The 23,186-nt window shown below is 37.7% G+C and overlaps 2 protein-coding genes across 7 annotated transcripts in view; one reads left to right on the plus strand and one right to left on the minus strand.

Annotated features, from left to right (window-relative positions):
- The window catches only part of PUS7L (pseudouridine synthase 7 like), a 33,297-nt gene extending 20,437 nt beyond the window's left edge, over positions 1-12,860 (minus strand). For both annotated transcript variants that reach the window (XR_005021600.1, XM_036867381.1), the window contains exons 1-5: positions 12,732-12,860; positions 11,203-11,330; positions 8,609-9,537; positions 2,074-2,233; positions 117-309 (exon numbers count right to left, since the gene is read on the minus strand). Coding sequence is in view for 1 of the 2 variants with exons in the window: in XM_036867381.1 (XP_036723276.1) it covers positions 117-309; positions 2,074-2,233; positions 8,609-9,521 (1,266 nt within the window). In the remaining variant the exon portion in view is untranslated. The remainder of the gene's footprint in view (positions 1-116; positions 310-2,073; positions 2,234-8,608; positions 9,538-11,202; positions 11,331-12,731) is intronic.
- Positions 12,861-12,936: 76 nt separating this feature from the next.
- Positions 12,937-23,186, plus strand: part of IRAK4 (interleukin 1 receptor associated kinase 4) — a 29,105-nt gene continuing 18,855 nt past the window's right edge. The window contains exons 1-4 of one of the 5 annotated variants that reach the window (XM_036867383.1): positions 12,960-13,062; positions 15,210-15,354; positions 20,418-20,587; positions 22,712-22,857. In XM_036867383.1, coding sequence (XP_036723278.1) covers positions 20,427-20,587; positions 22,712-22,857 — 307 coding nt within the window. In that variant the 5' untranslated portion in view covers positions 12,960-13,062; positions 15,210-15,354; positions 20,418-20,426. Of the gene's footprint in view, positions 13,063-13,187; positions 13,203-15,209; positions 15,355-20,417; positions 20,588-22,711; positions 22,858-23,186 lie in introns of those variants that run through there. The other 4 variants (XM_036867384.1, XM_036867382.1, XM_036867385.1 and 1 more) reach the window with 4 other exon arrangements.

Below are 23,186 nucleotides of genomic sequence, written 5' to 3' on the forward strand. Positions count from 1 at the left end.
TATAGCAACTAATAGAGAGAAGCCCACATGCCGCAATGAAAGATCCCACGTACAGCAACTAAGACCCGATTAAGCCAAAAATAAATTAATTTTTTTAAAAAGTGCAGTTTTCTTACCTTAACATTTTCTACTGCCTCCAAAATTCTCTCTCTCAGGTTTGCAGAATCATTTATTTGATTTTTTAAATTTCTGATGACAATATCAAAGTGATTTCCTTTGAGCTGACCGAGTCTAAGGGAATCATCTACAGACCGAATATTAAACACATTCATTCTTTTCTTTTCAATTTCTTTTTCAATATTTTTCAACCTATAAATGATAAATCATATAGACTCAGTTTAATCTTACATTTAAAAAATTAGTTTAAATGCTTAGACATTAAAAAATTATGTTAAAAATGTTAAAATGTTAAAAATGTCAAAAAATTAGTTTAAATAAAGTTTAAATGACAGTTGGCAGACAACCACTTATATCAGAATACTAAAACAAAAATTGGGGGGACTATTTCAAAAACACATCTTTCATTTATTTCAACAAATGTACACTAAAAACCCTTTATCATAGGACTATATTAAGAGTTATTTTAAGAACTGGAACACATATTCCTAATGCTACTACTCTATGTAGCCTTCTGACTTCTTAGTTCAAGGGATAGAACCTCGTAACTGTTCTCTGCTCTTCCTGTCCTTAGACTTTGCTCCTTTCCTCCTCAGTCTCTCTTTCTCCAGTGTTACCAAAAAACCACTAGTGCCAGAGGATTTTCCTAAAATTCTGCTCTGAACACTTCCTTATTCAAATTTTCAATTTTTCACCAACATCTAAATAATAGATTCCAATTGTCTTAGCCTAACTTTTAAGATCCTGTAAGAACTGATGTAAATTCTTCTTTACATCATATTTTCTGTAGTCCTTACAGGAACTATCTGCTTTATTAGGCAGACTTTTTAGCTTACTGCCCCTCTAAACTATCTTCAGATTTTCTGCATCTGCTAAAATCTTACTGTTAGTTGATGGGTAATTAAAATCCCCTACCCATAAGCCAAATCAAAGTACCTGCTCCTCCTAGAAACTAATAACTTGTTTTGTCTTTGATGGTTAAAAACTAATTTTTAACATCTAAATACCTTTTAACATCTAAAGTCATTCTCTCTTACTATACTGCACTTGACCGCAAAGACAAAATCATAAACAATTTTTTTTTGTCCCACATATAAGAACTTAGAAACATCTACCTGCAAGTAGTGAATACTTAAACATCTGATGACTAAAGATTAATATATCAATATTACATCAAGTTAGGCAGAATTCTGGTTCAATGATTCAACTTTCTGAACTTTATCTTGAGGAAAGTATCCACAAGGCACAGATTTAAGGACAATCATATTAAGCACAGTAGTATTTACAGTAAAAAAATTGGAACAAATTTCTGTCCCAAACAGAGGAATGTTAAATAAATTAGTCTGTATAATGAACATGACTCTGAAATATTTCATGACATAAATTTTCATTAAGAATACTAATTATTTTTATAAGTAAAATATAAATTACACATACAGTGCGATTTTCACATATGTAAAAAATGGCTTTGTAGCATCTGTATGTAGCATAGTATTTGAAAAAAGACTGGAAGGAAATGGATCAAAATGTTATTGTGGTTATTTCTGAGTAAGAGAATTTTTAGTGACTTTTAATTTCTTTTTTATTCTTCTTTCTATTTTCTAAATCTTCTATAATAAACATGTATTTCTTCTAAATACACGTATTATCTTCTAAATAATACATGTACTATCTTCTAAATAAATATGTATTATCTTCTAAATAGAGTTTTGTTTTGTTGTTCAATAGAGTTTTGTTTCTAAATAGACTTTAGAGTTCTAAATAGAGTTTTGTTTTGTTCAACAACAAAACAAAACTCTATTTAGAAGATAATTACACTATTATTGCAGAATATGTTGCTGAGTAAGGCTGTAGTCAATTACTATTGATAGTGAGGTTAATATGCTCCCAGTATTATTCTGAGTTTTTGATGCAATAAGAAAATAAAGTCTGTCCTTTAAAGTAACATCTTATTACCTCTCTGGTGTCACTTTTCTAACAACCATTGCTTGATAAGTGATGGCTTTCTTGTCTTTAAGTCCTGCATAACTTAAATCCGAAGGAATCACTCCAAGTTTGATGGCTAAAAAACCAACTGCTTCAAACATTTCCAAATTGTCTTTTCGAAGGGTAAAGGCTGAAAAAAAAACAATCCCTGATTACAAAAAAAGCAGCTAACATACATCAATTACGTTCTTAGCAGACTGACAGATCATTATAATGAATAAAATCACTAATTTAAATAAGTACTTTTTAATCAAAGTACAACCAGTAAAATACAAAACCTCTTGGATTTCAGCGCTCATTTTTAAAATGCTAGTGGGCTCATTAAAGGCTTACAGAAAAAAAAAATCCAAATTCCCTGATCTGACGTTCATACTGGCCCCAGTCACGTTGGCCCTAATCTACCCTTCCAGTCTCCGCATGTGTCACTCCCATTCATATAACCTATAATCCTAACACAGAGAACTCCTCACAATCCTTGGATGGACTAAAGCCTTCATGTGCTCCTCCATTTACTATTTGCCATACTTCTATTCATGCTTCAAGACCCAACGGCCACAGCAGTTCTGAACCCCTCAAATTCTTTCCAGGTTCTCAAGGCTGAATGCTCGCAAAGCAGCAATCACGTTTGTCTTATTGACCATCATATCTTCAGCCTAACACATAGTAAGTATTCAAGTATTTATTGAATGAATGAATAAATGAACTTTACAGGAAGTTAATTACTTAAATCTGCATGTCTCCACTAGCTGTCATTATCTATATTGTGACACTGAACACCGTGTTATAATTTATCTCTTTAAGTTTGTGCACCCCACGGACTGGGAGTCCCAGGCCAGCAAACCAGTACATAAAACCATACTTGCTTCGTGGTAGCTGCTTCAAATGTCTACTAGATGAGAGGGTAGGAGTGAGGTTGCAGAAGAGGTAGAAGGAACAAGCGCAGTAACGGCCACCAAAAAAGCCCCCCAACTTGTTGGCCTATATAACCTGCCAACATTGACAGTAACAAAATACCTCAATCCTCAGTTCACCATATACATATAAGATGCTTCAAAGTACTGCCCTTTTCCCTCAAATCATGAAAAGGAAATTCAAAGTTTTCTGCAGAATAATTTCTATTTTGTTCACCTCTTGTAACTATCATCAGCAGCTACATGGGTCTCTCTGAGGAGTGCTCTAAGAAAAATGAACATTTAACGTACATGTGACTCAGGAAGTAGAAGGATGTGAAATTTACCTATCTATCTATCTATCTCTGAACATATGAAATAGCTAAACAAAAGCTTGTAATATCTACACTTTAGAAATCATGCTGTTTAAAAGAAAGGGAAAGATCTGTATGTTCTTTAGATCTCTCTATAAATAACCTCGAAAAACATGAAAATAGCAAGTCTCAAAAATATGAAGAAAAACATGCATTTAAAAAGTTTTTAAAATCAGCAATAATGCTTCAGTATTTGTACATATTGTGAAATGATCACTACAAAAATTTTTTCCATGTGATGAGAACTTTTAAGATCTACTCCTTTAGCAACTTTCAAATATACAACACAGTATTATTAACTGTAGTCACCATGCTGTACATTATATCCCAGGACTTATTTATTTTATCACTGGGAGTTTGTACCTTTTGACCACCTTCATCGATAAATAAAATAGATTATTTTAAATAAATTCATATCTTTTAAAATTCATTTTAAATTGCTAATAGGTTAAATATAATTACCACATAAACAGGAGCTGTTTGAGGTTCACAATAATTTATAAGAGCTATACTAGTCCTGGAACCAAACATTTGAGAATCAATTAGTAATAATGTGAAAAAATATAGTAGTCTTTCAAATATACCAAATCTATGGAATTAGACAGACACGAATTAAATAACTTAAAAGTGTTGCAGCAGCCTGTCTAGGAGGTACAAACTGTGAAAAACAGACCAAGAAAGTGTATTATATAAAGTAAGAAGGCTAGGAGAGCAACACTTAAAGTTTTAAAGTACATGTGTTTGATAACTAGAGTTCAATGTGTCAAATCTGTCCCTGACAATCTAGGCATGTCACTCACAGGTCATTAGGCAAGCTCAGCCATCTAAGAAGGAGCCTCCAAATTGTTTGAGATTATATCAGTTTGTTGCTGATTAGCCTTAGTGCATAAGTATATTTTATCCATGAAGATATAGAATTTAGAATAGAAATATTTAAGATGATCAAATTCATGGTTTTTAGTATTTGTGTTAATGAATGTCTTACGCACTTGGAATGTTTAAGGTAATGAAACTCAAGTAATTCCAATTAAAAATGTCTAATTGATTTAAACTTGTCTTTTTTACATTGAAATCTCATTAAGTTAGTAAATAATATTGGCACATATAAGAAAATGTAAACATCACCAAATTTACGTTTAATTTATAAGATTTATAACATTTTCTTAATTACTTGGAATACATGAAGTATTCAAAAAGAAAATCAACTATGCTAAATTTTAAAATTCAATTTTAGAGACTTCCACTTCTAGCACCATGTTGGAATAATTGGTACCAGCCTTGAACTCCCACTGTAAACAAATAGAATACTAGACAAAACATATGAAACACCTGTCTTTGGACCCCGGACTAAAGGCATCACAGAACTGTGATCCAAAAGGAAAAGCAAAACAAACAAGGTGAGTCTTAAAATACCATGGTTTCCTAACTAGAGGTACTTTCTGGGCCAGGGAGGAGGAATCCAAGTAGAGCACAGTGGTCTTCCTGAGGCTGGAGTTCAAGAAGGCCCAGTGGGCTGGAATTCATAGGGCAGAGTAAGAGAACGTGTTCCAGAAATCTGCATAGGTGATCCCTTGAGTTCCTTGCTGATTAGTAATCTGCATGCCTAGAATTAAATGTTACATATCATTTATCTAGTGTTGTGTAACAAGTTGCCCCAAACCCTACTGGCTTACAATGTTCACTTATCTCTCAGAACTTCTCTGGATCAGGAATTCAAGAGCACCTTGGTTTGGTGGTTCTAGCTCAGGCTCTCTCAGGAGGTTGCAGCACAATGTGGCTAGGGCTGCAGTTATTCAAAACTCCTGATAGGAGTTGGAGGATCCATTTCCAAGGGGATCGCTCACTCACATGGCTGGCAAGTTGGTACTGGCTATTGGCGGAAGGCCTCAGTTCCTCTCCAAAGAGCTGCTTTAATATCCTTAAAGTCAGGTAGCTAGCTTACCCCAGAGTGAGCAATCCAAGAACTGTGTGCAAAAAGTGCAATACCTTTTATGACCTAGCCTTAAACATCACACACCGTCACTTCTGTCATGTTCCATTCATCACACCAGCCACTGAGAGTCTTCTCAGATGCTGAGAATCTATCTTCTGGCTCTAATACTTTATGTCCCACCCCCATTCAAGATATACTCGTTCTTTCCCAATGCTCCAAAGACTCATCCCATTAAAACATCAGCTCAAATTCGAGTAGTTTTCATCTCTATCAGGTCCAGTGTGGATAGGCTCCTTAAATACATAGTAGAGCTATATGACAGCACTAGCGTAAAGCCTACTCTAGACCTCCATTAATAAAATTCAAGATGAAGCCTCAGATGGATCTGCAAACTACTTCCTACCTGCTAGAGCATGTTCAACACTCTCTAAAACAAGACAACAAAATCCAGACACTCAACAAGATAACACAATGTTCAAACTCCAAAAAAATAGTACTGGACATGCAAAGAAGCAGGAAAATATGACCCATGAACCAAATAAAAGTCAGTCAATAGAAACAGACCCAGAAACAACAGAGATGAAATTAGCAGACAAATATTTTTAAAGACCCATTAAAAATAGGCTCAAACTGCACTCTAGAGCCCGTGAGCCACAACTACTGAGCCCACGTGCCACAACTACTGAAGCCCACGTGCCTAGAGCCCGTGCTCCGCAACGAGAGAAGCCACCGCAATGAGAAGCCCACGCACTGCAAGGAAGAGTAGCCCCCGCTCGCAGCAACTAGAGAAAGCCCGTGCGCAGCAACAAAGATGCAACGTAGCCAAAAATAAATAAATAAATAAAATTTAAAAAAAAATTAGGCTCAAAGATTATAGGAAAACATGAACATAACAAGAAATTGAGGACCTAAGAAAGAACCAAATAAAACTTCTAGAGCTGAGAAATGCAATACCTAAAATGAAAATGTCATTGGACGCTTAAATTTTTCATACAATTCCTTCTTCAAAAAAGTGTCTAAGAAAACAGTATAGCACTACCTCAAAAAATTAAACATAGAATTACCTTATGATCCAGCAATTTCATTTTTGGGTATATACCCAAAAGAACTGAAAACAGGAACTTAAAACAATATAGCCATGTTCATAGCCGCATTATTCACAATAGCCAAAAGATGGAAGCAACTGTGTCCACCAGCAGATGAATGGACAAACAAAATAACAAGATGTATATATACATACAACAGAATACTATTCAGCCTTAAAAAGTAAAGAAATTCTAACACACACACACAACACAGGTAAACCTTACAAACCATAAGCTAAGTGAAATAAGCCAATCACAAAAGGACAAATGTTGTATGATTCCACTTATATGAGATACCTAGAGTAGTCAAATTCAGAGACAGAAAGCAGAATGATGGTGGTCAGCGGCTAGGGGAGAAGGGAATAGAGAGTTATTGTCTAACAGACATAGAGTTTCAGTCTGAGGAGATGAAAAGGGTCTGGAGATGGATGGCAGTGATAGTTGTACAACAATGTGAATGCACTTAATGCCATTAAACTGTACACTTAAACATGGTTAAAATGGTAAAGTTTATGTTATGTATATCTTATAACAATTAAAAATAAAAATAAAAGTTTTTTTTAAGTTTTCTATTTTTTAGGTAGGTCTACTTATTAAGGAATTTTTTCATATGAACTATTTTTGTTCTTACAAACGGCTGGCCTAAGCAAAATCGGGGATAGGCAAAGTTTATCTTTGTCTTTTTCTTTGTTCTTGTACTTATAGGTATCCCAGTATCTTCATACTAACCTCTGGTGAACCATCAATTCCTCCCTTGAACATGTCTCTCCAATTATTCATAGTTTTTGTAAAACTAATTTAAACTAATATATAAAAGTTTCCACAATTTTTTGGTTCATTAATTCAAATACTGTTAGAATTTCAAGTAGTACAAAATCTATACCTGCTTAAATCACTGATCAGCAATTCTCTCCCGTGTAAAACTAGTTTTGTTTTTCCTTCAAAATAGATTTATTGTTAACATTTATTGCATGCCTCATGTGTCAACTCCTATACTAGCAGCTTTTTCATGGAAAAGGTAAGTCACACAACTGGACAAATTTCAAAGACAGAAGACACCGACATTTGAAAAACGATTACATACTAAACATTTGCATTCATTATTTCATCTAATCCTTGGAGTATCATTGTGAATTAATTAGGCTTTACTACTACCCCATTTTTAAAGTACAACCAAAAGTTATGAATTGTTAAGTAACTTGCCCATGGTATTATTCTTTCCAGTTTTACATTTATGGAAACTAAGTCCTAAAGATATTAAAAAGTTCATAAATCTTTTTATGAACTAAAGTCATAATGTAAAATAAAACCCACATAGCTCCAAGGTCCAAACTCTTTTCACTTACATCACAGAGTTCCCTACATAGTACAACCTTGTTTCTGTGCCACACACATTTGTGCAAGTCTGAGTTGCTGTTTTTATTTTAAATGCTGTGCTGTTTACTTATAAAACAGGACCACCTGAAACACTAGCCATCCTTCACGTAGGATACAGGCCAAATAAACCTGGTCAGCCAAACTTGTAGAGTGAGATTTCATCAGTTCCACTCCATCCTAGAAAGTGAATATATTCCCTAAGACAGTGATTCCCAAAATGTGGTCCCCAGACCAGCAGAAAAAGGATCACCTGGGAATTTGTGAAAGACCTACCCCAAACATTCTAAATCAGAAACTCTGAGAATAGGGCTCAGAGATCTCTCTCAACAAGCCCTTTTGGTGATTATAACGCATGCTAAAATCAGAATCTCTTGTCTAAAAGACTGACAGCCAAACGAAGGAACTCCCTGTAAGTTTCCAGGTTCCCTACCTTGGGCAGTGAAGTCCAGCTGTTTTGGATTACAAGGTATTCTCTTCACTTCCCCAAGCACAGCAAACATATTCTACTTCTCTCCAAATACTTAATTTTAATTAAGATAACTCTCAAAATATGAAATCAAGATTCATCCCCATAAGACTTACTTAAATGCAAAGTAACTACTTCAACTTTATACATTTGTGACTACCTTAACTATAAGTATCTGTGTTAACGACACTTTGATCAATAAGGTTAATTTTTACAACCAGTGTATTTTGAAAGACTTTCTCTTCCATTAAAAAAAAGGACCCATATATTGTTTCCAATATCCCTCTGGACAAGGCTATTTAATTCATTTGAAATTATTCAGCTTTCACGCAACTTTAACTAAGTTTATCTAAGAAAATAATAATGATGTATTAAATTACCTGTGTATATAACTTTTCTTTCCTGGCATTCAAGAAGAGATCTTTTCCTGTGCTTGTGTGCTTTTTCCCGAAATCTTACTGTTATCACTACATTTGGATTATCAGCACTATAATTCGGTTCAGGAAAAGATTTGGTTTCCACAAGATTTCCAAACTTTTTGTTGATAAAATGGTGGACAGCCTTTCTGTGATCTTTGTTTATATCAGGTTTAAAGGTAAATTTGGAATTTTCTTTCTTTGCATCCAAGTATTTAAAAAAGTCAAATGCTTCTTCTTCAGATACCAAGTGACAGAGTTCTTTATACTCAAGATTTGGTTTTACAACAATTTCACTGTTTTTTCCTACAGTTATTAAAAAAGGAAATTTCTGCCTAATAGCACTATGCAAAATAGCCCTCCGGTTTTTGTCAAGGATTCTGCCTAATGAGAATTCAGGAGATGGTCCAATTAGTTCAGTTTTAGAATTCCACTTCTCTTTTATATCACAGGCAAACTGATTCAGTAATTCATTAGTTTTTTCATCTAACAAGGATCCTAATACATCAATGTTTTCTTCTTCACCTTTGGAAGTTCCATCTTTGATAGTATCTTCCTTTTCTGAACCAGGCTCATAATTTTGGTCATCACCAGAGCACCCAGCCAAAGTACTGACTTCTTGATTGCTTCTCTCTTCAAAGGATAAATTTTGAGGATCCAGTTTTGTTTTTTTAGCCAAATTATTTGGCCCAGGTAGTATTTTATTAACCTTGTAAATAGGTTCATTACTGGCTTTATTAACTAACTGTCCCTGTTCATCAATCTCAATAACAACAAAGTCACTTGGTGAGCTTTTTATGGTGCCATGAAATCCAACGTGATCCGTAATGAAACACAAAGAACTAAACCTGATTCTAAAATCTGTATCCTCTTCCATTCTTAAATAACAACGCCTATAAAAGAAACAAAGAGGTGGTCAATTACCAGAAAGAAAAATTCTGGATAACAAAAAAAGAAATAGGTTTGAAAGATTTATTTAATTCTCCTTCTCCCTCTCCCTTCCAATCCTAAGTCCCCTTAAAAGACATTACTAATCTAATTTATTTCTATATATCATGTGTATTTTGACTCTCTTATACCGAGATATCTGGTGATTTGCAACTTGACTCTTCACCCACTCCAGGCTTCCATCTATTAAAATTCCAGGATTAAAATGGGTTAAGTTTCAAGTTCACTTTTAAATTACCATCTGTAGGCCTACAAAGAAGAGACTAGAACATACATCTGTTTACAATGATTTGTCTGAACTCCATCCCTGAAAACTAAAATTTCCAGCTAATTCCAGAGAATCTGTAGCTAGATATTTATATATGAAGAGATAGGGATGGAAGAAGGGATGAGGAGAAGACAGGAAGAAATAGTCCAAATTGATAGATAAATGAAGTGCTAAAACCAACTTGCAATGTGATTAGGTTTCTAGGTAGGCTTAAATTAACCCTGGACCTTAAACGTTCTTGAAAGCCAGATACAAACTTTTACAGATACAATCTTTTGCGGCTGACCCAGAGGAAAATTCCAACCATCTCTCTCTGGCATCAGAGAGTAAAAAACCTTTACAAACCTTCTTGAAGCCAACTTCACTCATTCTTCACACAACCCATGGCTACCAGATGGAGATTCAGGAAAAATAAAATGCTCAGGGGACCGGTACTACTCCGTTCTTTGTGTTAATCACACTCTCCAAGAAATTAATCATCATCTGGACCTTCACCCCATTTCTACAGTGTATTCTACTAATCTGAACCAATTGAGAAAACCACCGCCACACCATCCTTTCTATTATGTCATGTAGAAATCACAGCAAATTCTCTATACCCTAAATTCCTAGGGAATATATAGGATATATTTATTTTCCCTCATTCCTTTATTTCCTGCACAGTCTCCCCAGTTTCTTGCCCTAATGAAACCTGGCTATTTTCCCCAAGCTGCTTCTTCTGTAGTCCTCTCATGTGAAGGCTATTTTTCCTTTCATACCAACCTTGGGATCTGGAGGTTGTAAATATTTTCTATGTTTGCCACTGCTACTTCCAAACCATTTCTTCCTCCTCTACCTCCCCAAATCCCATTTCCTTTGAAGTTCATGCCGTCAGGCTGTACTATTTGCTGCCATACTCTCTCTGGTCCCAGGACAATTCTTCTTCATTCACTGATGACTTTAATACCTGGCTTAAAATCTACTATCCAGCATGACCTCCATGACCATCTATATGGATCATCCATTTAACATCAGTCCCTCAGTTCCTCAGTCTCAACCTCACACCATTTCCACTTCATCTCGGTCATAGCTTTGACTTTCTCATCACCAAAAGTTGCATCACCTTTAAGCATCCGGCTCTCTGATTATTCCTGCTGTCCTCTCGTCACCTCTACTTTAGGACTTCCATTCCAGAAATTCTTATACACTGTGAAGGTCTCTAATCTCTGCTTCTATTACTAGTCCACTATAGTCCATTCTCCACAGAGTAGCCAGAATCATGATTTAAAAGGTAAATTAAATCATACCACAACCCCTTTCTAAACCCTCTAATCACATTTATAATAAAATCCAAATTACTTACCCTGGCTTCCAAAGACTTCTAAGATCCTGGACTCTGTCTATTCTCCAAATTTATCTTGTACCTTTTTCCCATTATCCACTGTACTCCAGCTTCACTGGCCTTCTTCAGTTCCTTTGTGCCAACTGTTCCTGTTGATTAAAACAGTACTTCCTCAATAACATCCTCAAAGAGGTCTTCCTTGACCAATAATCCAGAGGAACCAGCAAGCCACTATTTTTCACAAAATCCTATTTAATTTTCTGCATAGCATTTCTGTCTAATAATTTTCTTCACTATTTATTGCATAACTCCCCCAACTAGAATGTTTGCTCCATGAGAACAAGAACCCTGTCAGCCTTATTCACTGATTATCTCACAATTAGAACAGTGTCAAGCACATAGTAGGCACATAATCAATACTGATTGTTGAATCAACGAAACAGCTAGTACAAATAAAGAGCTGTAAGAGTGAAAAGGAAGAAAGAAGGAATCACTTTTGCCTAGAATCATCAGTAAAGGCATAATACAAGAAGTGGCCAAGTCTTCAAAACAGTTCAGGAGAGAGAAATGAGGCAAAGACCTATCACAAATGATGCACAAACAACATATGCAATGTGTTAGAGAGAACTGAAGAGCCCAGATACAGAGCAGTAGGAGAAAGTGTTTTCTAGTACAGTTCTGGAAAATACAGCTGGATTAGTGCCGAACAAGGTAAGATACTGAACACCTTGTCAGGGACTTAGAATCCACTGAGTGGTCAATGGATGGCCACTGGAGGTGTCTGAATAGGAAAATGACACAATCCAAAAAGATGTTTTAGTAAGATGACTGACAGCACTGAGCAACATGAATCTGATGAAGAGTTAGAAGAGTTGGAAAGCAATGAGACGTGATCAAGAGCTCAGCTGCTGGATTGGCCTTGGAAAGAATAATGACCTACTCTTTACCCAGTAAAAGGAAGAAGATATGGAGACATTCTAAGCTAGTGGCATAGGTAGAACAACTTGAGGAGAATACAATGATGAGGGAATTACTACAGCCAAGCATCTCAGTAAGAGTGGAACCGTGCTGTAAGGCAGCCAAGGAACCCACGTGGAGTAAAGCACACACGTGCAGTGTTCCCAGGCAACAGATGCGTTGAAGAGCTTGCGGGGCGGGGAGAGAGAGGGTAGTCTGGCTGACCCGAGGCTGGGGAAGTGCTGGCTAAGGGCAGAGTCTGAGAGGGTGTTAAGAAAAAAGGAGGCCAGTAGCGCCTCCAGTTCCTTCCACTGCCGTTGCTCCGCCTAACTCACTCCTACTTCCTACTTCGGCCACCAACCAGCAGGACTAACGTCCCCTGCTGCGTAGCCTTCAGGCGCATTCAAAAGCACCCCGGACACAGCCAGCAGCTCCACTGGCTTCTTCTCCTCCCCCAGCCCCGCCTACCCCAAGGCGCGATACTAGCTCAGGTCGCCCTCCTCTTGGGGACAAAGGGTCAGGGTCCCAGTGCCTATCTTGTCATCGCCGCATACACAAGCCCCACATGGCGCAAGAAACTCAACCCGGCCTACCTCATGTCCAGGTGAAGGCATTCCTCTGCACTACGCTGTGCGCATGACCGGAAGCTTAAAATAGCCTCCGACACGGACTATTTAAAGGGCCAGGCTCCCGCTTAAAGAAGAACCTTAAAAGAGACCTGGAATTTCTCACGCTGTGGAGCCGCCTGGAGGCACAAAGAGGAAGAGGGCGGGACGGGGGTGGGGACGGGGCGGGCCTGGGGGCGGGCTTGGTCGGGGCCTGACGGGTTGGGCCTGCCCCAGCCGTTCCTAGGGCCCGGGTTCCTCGACCGCTGGCTCAGCCCCGCGGCGCCCCGCCCGCCCCCCGCTCCCCGCGCCTGGGCAGGTAAGGGATTCCGGCCGTGCGCGCCACCTTCTCCGCGAGGTGTCCGAGGTCCGCGTCCCGGCCTCGGCTTCTCTGCCCCAGGGTTGTGGAGGGACGGTTCGGAAGGAAAATCGCCTTATCTTCAGCCCAAGTGAGAAAAGGTAGAGAGGAAGTAGGTTGCGTGGGCAGTAATTGCTCCAGGATGAAGACGTGGGTGGGTCCCTGGGGATCAGAAAGTTAGTGGGACCTGTGGAGGACCGTGGGGCGAGAAGAGACGTCACCTGGTGGCTCCGTCAGACAGCGCCTGGGATTTCTCGACTCCCGGGCGGTGTGTTCCGAGAACCCGTTTACGAAATGAAATATCTTTTCCTGAGAACCAGGAAGTAAGACCAGCACCCGGCGGAGATGCTCGCCGCTTGGAAAGCATTCCGAACCCCTCCCCGAGATTCTAATTAGCTTGTTTGTCAGGCTTCCAGGAACTTAGAAAGTGGAGCGGGGTTGTCAGTATCTTATCAGATGGGAAAAGTGTACAGACAGCCTGGAAACAAGAGGGGGAACGAAGGGATGAAAAGCAGACCTCAGAAAGCATTTTAGCCATTTAGAATGGGAACAAATGGCTCTCTTAGTGCCTCAAAAACGTGTCTGCCCGAGGAGCCCTAAGCGGAGAATATTCAGAATTGCCCTTTCGCTTTCTGGGGGTAATCCTTGAAGAGATCTGTCAGAAAGTTCAGATTTCCTTAATTCTTCTGTTTGCACACTAAACATTCATTTGAAGTTTGCTTCCGACCTGTCCAAACAGAGCTCCTGAGCTTCCAGGCTAAACTCGCTCCTGCCACAGGCTTCTCCACCTCAGTAAAGGTGCCATCTTCTCACCCTTCACATCAGCACACAGGATCCTGTGTGCTTTACCTCAGAAAATATCCATCATCCTAGGACTTCTACCTTCTTTGCTACCTCTCCGATCCAAGCCTCCAGCACCTCCCACCTGGATTATTGATGTACTGACCTAATTGGTCTCTTCCTGCTTCTCTGCCCGTACTTTAATATCCTTTATTCTCAGCAGCAGTCCCCGGTGTCCTTTTAAGACATGAGTATGGAGTGTGTCTCTCCTCTTCTCAAAACCTCCACTGTCTTTTCATCTCCTGCAGAAGATAAAGTCAATCCAAAGGCTCTAGGGCCCGAGGGGACCTGGCCCCATTACCTCTCTCATCTATTCTACTTTCCTGCTCCCTCTTCTCCAGTCTTACTGTCTCCTTGCTCTTTTTCAGTGGACCCACTCCAGACCCTTGCATTTACGATTTCTTTTGCCCAGAAACCTTTCCCACAGATATCCCAGTGGCTAGCTTTCTCATTCCTTCAAACCTTTAATCAAACGGCACCTTCTTATTGAGGGCTACTTTGACTACCCTATTTAAAATTAAAACCCTTTCTCAGTTTATTTTTTTCCATTCCACTTGGCACCATCTAATGTACTATAAAGCAAATGCTTATTACCTGTCTTTCTCTATTAGAATATAAGCTCCATGAATTCAGTTTTTTTTTTTTCTTACTTATGCTTTATCTCCAGGGACCTGGATCAATATCCAGCACAAAATAGAGACTCAGTAAATATTTGATGAATGTATAATATTTTGGCTTTTAAAAAATATATCCAAAATGTTTAAATACTTGCCATTGAGATAAATCAATGTTTGAGAATGGTATGTGATGTTTAATTTATGGAATACCAGCACATATCCTGTTTAAGAAGGGCAGCCCTATATAATTTATTAGGTCTAGAAGGTATCATGAGCTTTTGTTCATAATGATGATATTGAGTTGTCCAGAAATGTCTAGAATATTTTGCTTAAGAAAGCATGCGTAGATGATGTATTTTAGGAAGGTTATAAGCATTTTAAAGATACTATGCTTGATAAAATAACACCATGAAAAGCTTAGCTATGTTCTCAGACCTCTTAGTTCTACTCTTTCAGTCACTGCTATTCTGAAAATTGAGCTTAAATACAATTCTGCACATTTATTTTTTTTTAATGTGACATAAGAATAACTTCTGCCATACAATAGTCATTGCTACATTTTCTTTGATCACTCATTATTGATAGGATTAGGCGTTTGTTAATTTTATATCTATACAGCAACTCTTAGGTAAGACCATCTCTGTTTTTCAGATGAAGAAACCAAAGTCCAGAGAAACTGAGTTATTGACCCTGGTCACAGTTGGCTTGTGGAAGAGCTACATTAGAACCCAGGCCCAGGCAACCTCAAAGTGCATCTTCCATCCACCCCTCTACACTCTCTTCTTCTGACCAGACTGTTAGTGAAGCACAATCTTAAAACTTTATTAATGCATTTCATAAGAATTTTTTGAATTTCTATTTTGAACTGTACTTTGAGAACGTGCATGCAGGTGGGAAGGCACTGGGTTCCACAAGCAGATACTCGTTTTAGTATTATTTCTCAATGATCACCTTACCTCATATTCTTGGCTGAGTTGTCTAGTGTGAAAATATGAATGGTTTTTCTTTACCATGAGAACTAATGGTATGAGAAAATAGTCATGAATTTATTTATTTATTTATTTGTAAGCAGTAATCCTGTTCCACTTCTATTAATCCTAAGTGTACTAAAGTAAAATCTTGAATACTTTGAAAGAGGTGACACTTTTTAATTTTTTCTGCACAAATCATTTATTTTCATTATAGAAAATGCAGAAAAGTAAATGAAAACAAAACCACCATATAAATCACCATCAAGAGATAACCACAGTTAAAATTTTGCTGTATGCTCTTCCAAATACGTGTTGGTGGTGATATATGGATGTATGTTTTAAGTAACATTTTAAATTCTGAAGTTTAGAACTTCTAGACTTAAATATATGGAGGAGTTGTTAGAAGGCCTTCCTTTTCTGTCATCCCTACGCTCTCACCTTTGTTAGAAATCTGGATGCAGGAGAGTTACAGAATTTATCCCTGGTCTTCAGATAGACTGCTCTTATTCTCAATTCTTTGTATTTTAGCTCTAGCTTTTAGGATTACTAAGCAGTTCTACCTTTACTAGCTTTGTCAATCACATTGTACTTCTTAACAATGGAGAGAAATATAAGTAAATAAGAAAAAGTAGTGTGAATGTAGCAACTGTAAAATCTATAGGCAGATGTGATTTCTTAATTTAAAAAATCAGCCTTCTGTCATTCAGCACAAATATTCTGAGTAGCTGCTAAAGCTGAAGTTGGTTGGGTCCCTGCCCAGGAGAGCACACCATCTAGGAGAGAAGGCAGACCAATAAATAATAAAATATGATAATTGTTATAATAGAAGAATAACCAGGTGACAGTTTGGAGCAAAAGAGATGACTATCAGGAAAAGCCAATAGTGCCTTTTGTGTTGAGCTTGAAGGAATAGTAGGCATTTACCAGGTGACCCTCAAGGTGCTTGAGCGATTCTTAACCTAGCCCTGGATGACCTCACCTCCTGCTTCACAGAGAAAATAACATTGTATAGGAATTCTCCCTCTTGCTTCAAATATTTCTGTATCCAAATCTCTGCTTCCCTCCTGTTAGATTCAGAAGAAGAGGTTTTCTTATATTCAAGGTTGACCCCTTCACCTCTGTTTACTATCCGTTTCATATCTTCAACCAAGTTTTGTCTTAAACCTTAAACCAGCAGTTCTCAGAGGGTGGTTGGGGTCTCTGAGTCTCTTTCAAGAGGTTCGTAAGGTCGAAATCAGGTATGGGTAAAAGATTCATTCAGAGTGCAATGGATTTTAATGTGACAAAGTTCACTGATATGGTTTCAGATTCTGCACTGCAGCTAACTTTCAGCAAATTGTCACTTATCAAGTTTTAGTATAGCGTCAAAGAAAAATACTACTTTGTGAAATGGCTGTTAAAATACTGCTCCCTTTCTGACTATATGTCTGTGTGAACCTGGATTTTCTTCATATACATTAACCAAAATGTTATGTTGCCGCAGATTGAATGCAGAAGCAGATATTAGAATCCAGCTGTCTTCTATTAAGCTAAAAATTAAAGAGATTTGCAAAACTGTAAAAAAATTTCACTCATATTTTGGGGGGAAATAGAGTTTTTATTAAAATATATTATGTATGCTAACATGTAGTACATTTATTATTATTTTAAATGAATTAATAAGTAATTTTTCAATTTCTCAGTGTCAGTTTCTAATATGGTAAATATTGGTAATATAACCAACATAAACAAAAGCTCTTTGGAGTCCCCAGCAATTTTTAAGACTGTAAAGTGTACATAGTCTGAGAGCTGCTCCTTTTCTTTCTTTTTTTTTTTTCTTCCTTTCTTCCTTTCTCCTTCCCTTCATAGCCAGACTTCCTGGAAAATGCATTTGTACCATGCACTCATCACTCCACTAAAACTGTTCTTAAGTCACCCAAAGACCTTCTGGTTACCCATCAGTATTTATTCGACCTCTTTGGGTCTTTTATACCAACCTATGGCCAATTCTAGAAATCGCTGGTATTCTACTGTCCTGGTTCCCTTCTTACCTCCACAACTCATCAGTACTTTTAAAAGTTTCTTTTTTTCCCTTCGTTCCTTCACATTCTATATATTCCTAATAGGCAGGCTCATATTTCTTGTTGTTTCAACCAACTATTCATGTATGAATATATGAGTATTCTTTACCTGAACCTGTCTCCTAAGCTCCAGACCATATATTTAGCTACTTAGTGCCAACTCCCCTAGGTGGTGCCAGAGGTAGATATTTCACATTTAACATGTACAGGACTGAACACATTATTTCCTCTATCATCTACATAATTACCCAAGCTGAAAAAGCCAGGAATCAGCTTCTTTGTTTCCCTCCGTCTCCTTTCCCTCTAATATCCTGAAATTACTTTGATTTGGCCTCCTAAACCTTTGGAGTTTTTTCTTCCCCATTACCCAACTGTATACTTCTTTCTTCAGGCTTTCATTTCTAGATTATTGTAAAATTTTCAAACTGTTCTCTTTGCCTTAATACACAGTCCTTCAGTGTTTCATCCAGAGGAATCCACTTAGCCACATAAGGTCACATACCACCTTTCCTTAAAATCCTGCACTGGCTCCCCTGTAACTTTTAGTATAAAGTTTAAATCCCTTGTCATAGAATATGAGGCGTGTGATGACTTGGTCCTCTCCAATCTCATCTTTTAATGACATGTGTCCTGTGGTCCAGCCCTAACAAACTACTTGCCTTAGCCTAACCCATGCTCTCCCATGCTATTCCTGCTGCCTGGAATTTCCTTTTGGGTTTATCCCCATTGCTTTTCACTCATCCTTCCAACCTCTGACCCACCCAAATCTGTCTTGGCATACCTCCTTCAGACTGCCTCCCTTGATGCTCCTTCTCTGGGCCCCGTTAACACTCTGCTCACACTTCTTGTAACATTTATTCTCATTGCAATTGTTTGCACCCCCTGCTAGACTTGAGGAGCTTGAAAACAGATTTTTCTCTTCTCTGTAGCTCCCATCACTTAGCGCAGAGCCTGACATATATGTTTATTGAGTTTATGAATGAATGAAAGGACTGGTCTTTCTAGAAAAGAGAATGACATGAACAATGCATTGAGTTAGAGAAACAGGGACATGCGACATGAATTTTGGAGTCAGATATGGTTCAAGACCTAGCTCTTTCACTTACGACCTTTGTGAAATAGAGATGATAAAACGGCCTTGGTCACTGTGAGGATTAAGTGAAATATATAAACCACCTAGCATGGTACTGGGCAAGAAATTCATTCATTCCTAACCCTTAACAACACCAATATCTACAAAGCGCTAGTAATTAGTTACATATTAGTGAATAAAATGAGCATAGACCCTGAATTCATGGAGATTGTAGTCTAATGGGGGAGACCATTAGTAAACAACTAAACAAATAAATATATGATTACAAATACATTGTGCAGTGATGAAAGATAATTAAGTTGAGAGTAGATGGACCTACCTAGCTGTGGTCAAAGAAGGCCAAAGAGAAGAGAATGCTAATATAAGAGGCACAAGACACAGGGAGACTTTTTGCTTCTTACTCTTCTGTAACGTCTGAATTTCATACCACATGAATCTATTCTTCATTCCAAAAATTAGTTATATTACACTTTAAAAATAGAAATATGTAGGGGAGCAGGAGAGTAATTGACAGAAGAATATCTAAATCTATTTGTTTTGATTAATTAGAAGCAAAGGTGACCACCTGCTGAGAATGAGGGAGATGGAGATCAAATAAAAGCACGTGGACAGAGCTAAAGGTGGGAAATAGTCACCAAGGAGGATGAGCAAAGACAAGTGAAAGGACTAACAGCAGTGTTGAAGGCCCAATGGAAAAGGGTCCCCTAAATTTGTATTCATACCAGTCTGCTCAGTTACCTAGTTCTCCACAGCTGTATTCAGCAGCGCTGGTGTACAAGTAAAACTGTGAGATTTATCCCCGGCTACAGCTCTCCAGGCTGGAGTAGCAGAAGAAAAGGGGGACTGAGGAAATAAAAGTTCTGTCTAGAGAGTAGTTAGGTGGTAAACCACAGGGTTTGCCTCAGTAGGGAATGAACTGTGATCAGGCAGATCTGATGGACTCAGAAATTGTGGCTGCACCAAGGAAGAACATGTTATGTAAAAAGTCAGTGGATAGGGGCTTCCCTGCTGGCGCAGTGGTTGAGAATCTGCCTGCCAATGCAGGGGACACGGGTTCGAGCCCTGGTCTGGGAGGATCCCGCATGCCGCGGAGCAACTAGGCCCGTGAGCCACAGCTACTGAGCCTGCGCGTCTGGAGCCTGTGCTCCGCAACAAGAGAGGCCGTGACAGTGAGAGGCCCGCGCTCCGCGATGAAGAGTGTCCCCCGCTTACCACAACTAGAGAAAGCCCTCGCACAGAAACGAAGGCCCAACACAGCCATAAATAAATAAATAAATAAATAAATAAAAGTCAGTGGATAGACCATATCTTTGAATGCTGTGCAAATTATTTCAAGACATTTTTTACTTCCACCAAAGAGTGTTGTATAAATGTTTAATAGTAAATAAATACGGACTGAGAAAAATATTTTAAATTGAAAACTTTTTTCGTAATAGATTTGATTCCTGAATATGTTTACATGAATTTTTCTGAAAAAGTAAACTTTTTGCTCCCTTGTGTAAATTTCACTTGGAAAATGTTAGTGCCAGAAAAAAAATAATCCTGTAATTTATTTATTGATATTTAGAGATGGAGAAAGACGAAAATAGCAACTACCTGGCTTTGGAGTGTTCCTTTATTATGGTGTAATGAGTTCCCAACATTTCATAAGTTAGAGCAAAGTGTGATGTATAAGCTTACAGATGTCATCGCTAAAGCTACTGTAAAATTTTAATGAGAATTTTCCGTATTTTAGGAATAAAAGATGAACAAGCCCATAACAGCATCAACATATGTGCGCTGCCTCAATCTTGGACTAATTAGAAAGCTTTCAGATTTTATTGATCCTCAAGAAGGATGGAAGAAGTTAGCAGTTGCTATTAAAAAACCATCTGGTGATGATAGATACAATCAGTTTCACATAAGGTAACATGTAAAATTCTTTTTAAATTCTTACATCACAATCTAGAATGATTAATAGGTACAAATACTGTCTACTGCTGCAGTTCAGAAAATAAACCTCTCTCTAGGGGAGATAATGGTAATAAATCACACACACCCTTTTTTTTTTTGCAATTTTTGCTTCATTCTCGAGTATATCAGCTACGTCAATATTGTGATATTGCAAATAAGTTTTTGAGGTTAAAATCAAGATTCCAACTTTTACTCTAAATTTCTGTTTGGCAAGCCGAGCCCAGTACACTCTGCCTCATACCTGTCATTTCCAGATTGAAGTAACATAAGAATATTTTAAGAATCTCTAGTAAAATTCTGGAGCCTAAAAGTGTGTGAGTCTCTAATTCACTTTAACAGTATATTTTAGGAATTCTTCAAATGTGACATTTTAAAGTTGCTTGTACATGTACACATCTATGAATAGACTTCTTAGTTCTTAGCCAGGATTTTTCAACACTATCTTCAGATAATTTCCATCTATTTGTCTCTGCTTGATTAAGTGTAATATATAAGTACACATTTTATTTTTGTCAGTTATTTCAGCCCAAACCTATGTCAAAATCTGTCTTTGGAAGCAAGGGGAAAAGAAATTTATTTGTGATTTTCAGCATTAACCTGAAAAACCCCTGAAGCCTTAGTTCCCATACTAGTCCTTTCAGGAAACGTTTTCTCATATGAAGGATGAGCATCTTAAATTACTTGGAAGAAGCTTAAGTTTAAACCTTGAAAACCATTTTTATAGACAGTTTGTTGATATTAACTATTTAAAACTTTGAGAGCATAGTCGAGGGAGTGGTAGTGAGGAGAAAAGACTCTTCTTTACAGAATAATGGCAGCAAATAATTATTGAAAGAATGATAGAACTAAAAAGTTACCAATTTACAACTACCCGTGAGTAATTGATTACCGAGGGCTCATCAGCGAGTGCTAAAATCACAAGGCGAAAGGGTGCTGGTGAACAAGATACGCACACGATTTCAAAGTATTATCCACAGGTTATTTATGAATTGCAAAGGGGAAAGGTAGTTTTATAGAGAAAAAATCTGAAGTACACCTCCTTAACCAAGTAATCAAACTGGTGTCGTCAATAATGGCACAAACTGCAATTATGTGCCTCCGGATGTGATGCAGTGCAAAGGACACATTGTCATCTATGGAGTGTTCTTACCAACAGGTTTTCACCTGAATTTAATCGTGAGAGAGTAGTCAGACAGATCTAGACTGTGTGAATTCTACAAGGCATCTGACCTACACTCTGTAAAGTGAGCACACAGACACAGAGATGGAGAGGGTGAGAGCACAAACATGGCAAAATGTTATCCATTGGTCATTTGGTGAATCTAGATGAAGAACAGATGGCTGTTCATGGTATTATTCTTTCAACTTTTCTGTAGGTTTGAAATTTTTTGAAATAAAAAAATTTGGGGAAAAGCCAAGTTGTTCAAGTTTTTAGATGTTACTTTCAAAACTAGTTATTAAAGAAATTTTGAATGAAAAACTGCTCTGTGTTTTTCCCTCAATTTAACTGAAATATAGTTAAGAACTATATTTCTTAACTATAGAAATAAAACTATTTCTTAACTTGGGATAATTCTGCAAGTTTGAGTATATTCTATTTCTTTAAGCAGTCTGGTTTATTAAAAATCATGTGGCTAACAGAGTGAGTATGTCATGTAAGGAAGTAATATAGCTTAGTAGGTTGAGAGTATACCCTTCTGTCAAGTGAGATCTGAATTTGAATCTCAGTTTGTATGCAGTTTATTGACAGTGTGGCTGTAGGCTGCTTACTTTACCTCTCACGCTTCCTCTTTGGTAACTTAGTATGATATTCATAGTGTTTTCGAGAGTTAAATGGGTTCATGTGTGTGCATCCTGTAGCCCACTGTAAGTACACAGTGTCTGTCAACTTACCATCACCTTCAGCATCTTTTTTCCTTCTGCCTATCTTTCCTGTTCTCTGTAATTCTTGCTGATTCTCTTGCTGTATTGTAGGAAGTGTTCGGGGCTAGACAAGGTGGGCTGGGGGGAATAATTCCTATTTACATGTTAACTCTGTTTACATACTAATCTTGTTTCTCTTTTACTTACTTTAAGGAGATTTGAAGCATTACTTCAAACTGGAAAAAGTCCCACTTGTGAATTACTGTTTGACTGGGGCACCACAAATTGCACAGTTGGTGATCTCGTGGATCTTTTGGTCCAAAATGAGTTTTTTGCCCCTGCAAGTCTTTTGCTACCAGGTAAACTGAGCATGTCTAGGGTATCAATAATTAGGGTGGAAAGACAAGTAGCAGAAATAGGAACATTTCTTCTGACTCTTACTTTCTTCTCATAGTAGATGAGCCTTACATTTAAGACTCCTTTTCATTCTTTCAACTCTCCCCAACTCTTTAGCAAGCACCCCAGACACTGCAGACTTGCTGCTAAGGAAATGGAGGCTTCAGGATTGAGTCTGATCCCACCATTAAAGTCAGGTGGTTTTGTGCCAATAAGAAGTTTACAACGATGAGAAAAAACTCTTACTTTTTTTCACCCTCAACTTCCACCCTGATGGGACTCTGTGATCGTG

The sequence above is a fragment of the Balaenoptera musculus genome, chromosome 10 (genome assembly GCF_009873245.2).
Source record: "Balaenoptera musculus isolate JJ_BM4_2016_0621 chromosome 10, mBalMus1.pri.v3, whole genome shotgun sequence".
Lineage (NCBI taxonomy): Eukaryota > Metazoa > Chordata > Mammalia > Artiodactyla > Balaenopteridae > Balaenoptera > Balaenoptera musculus.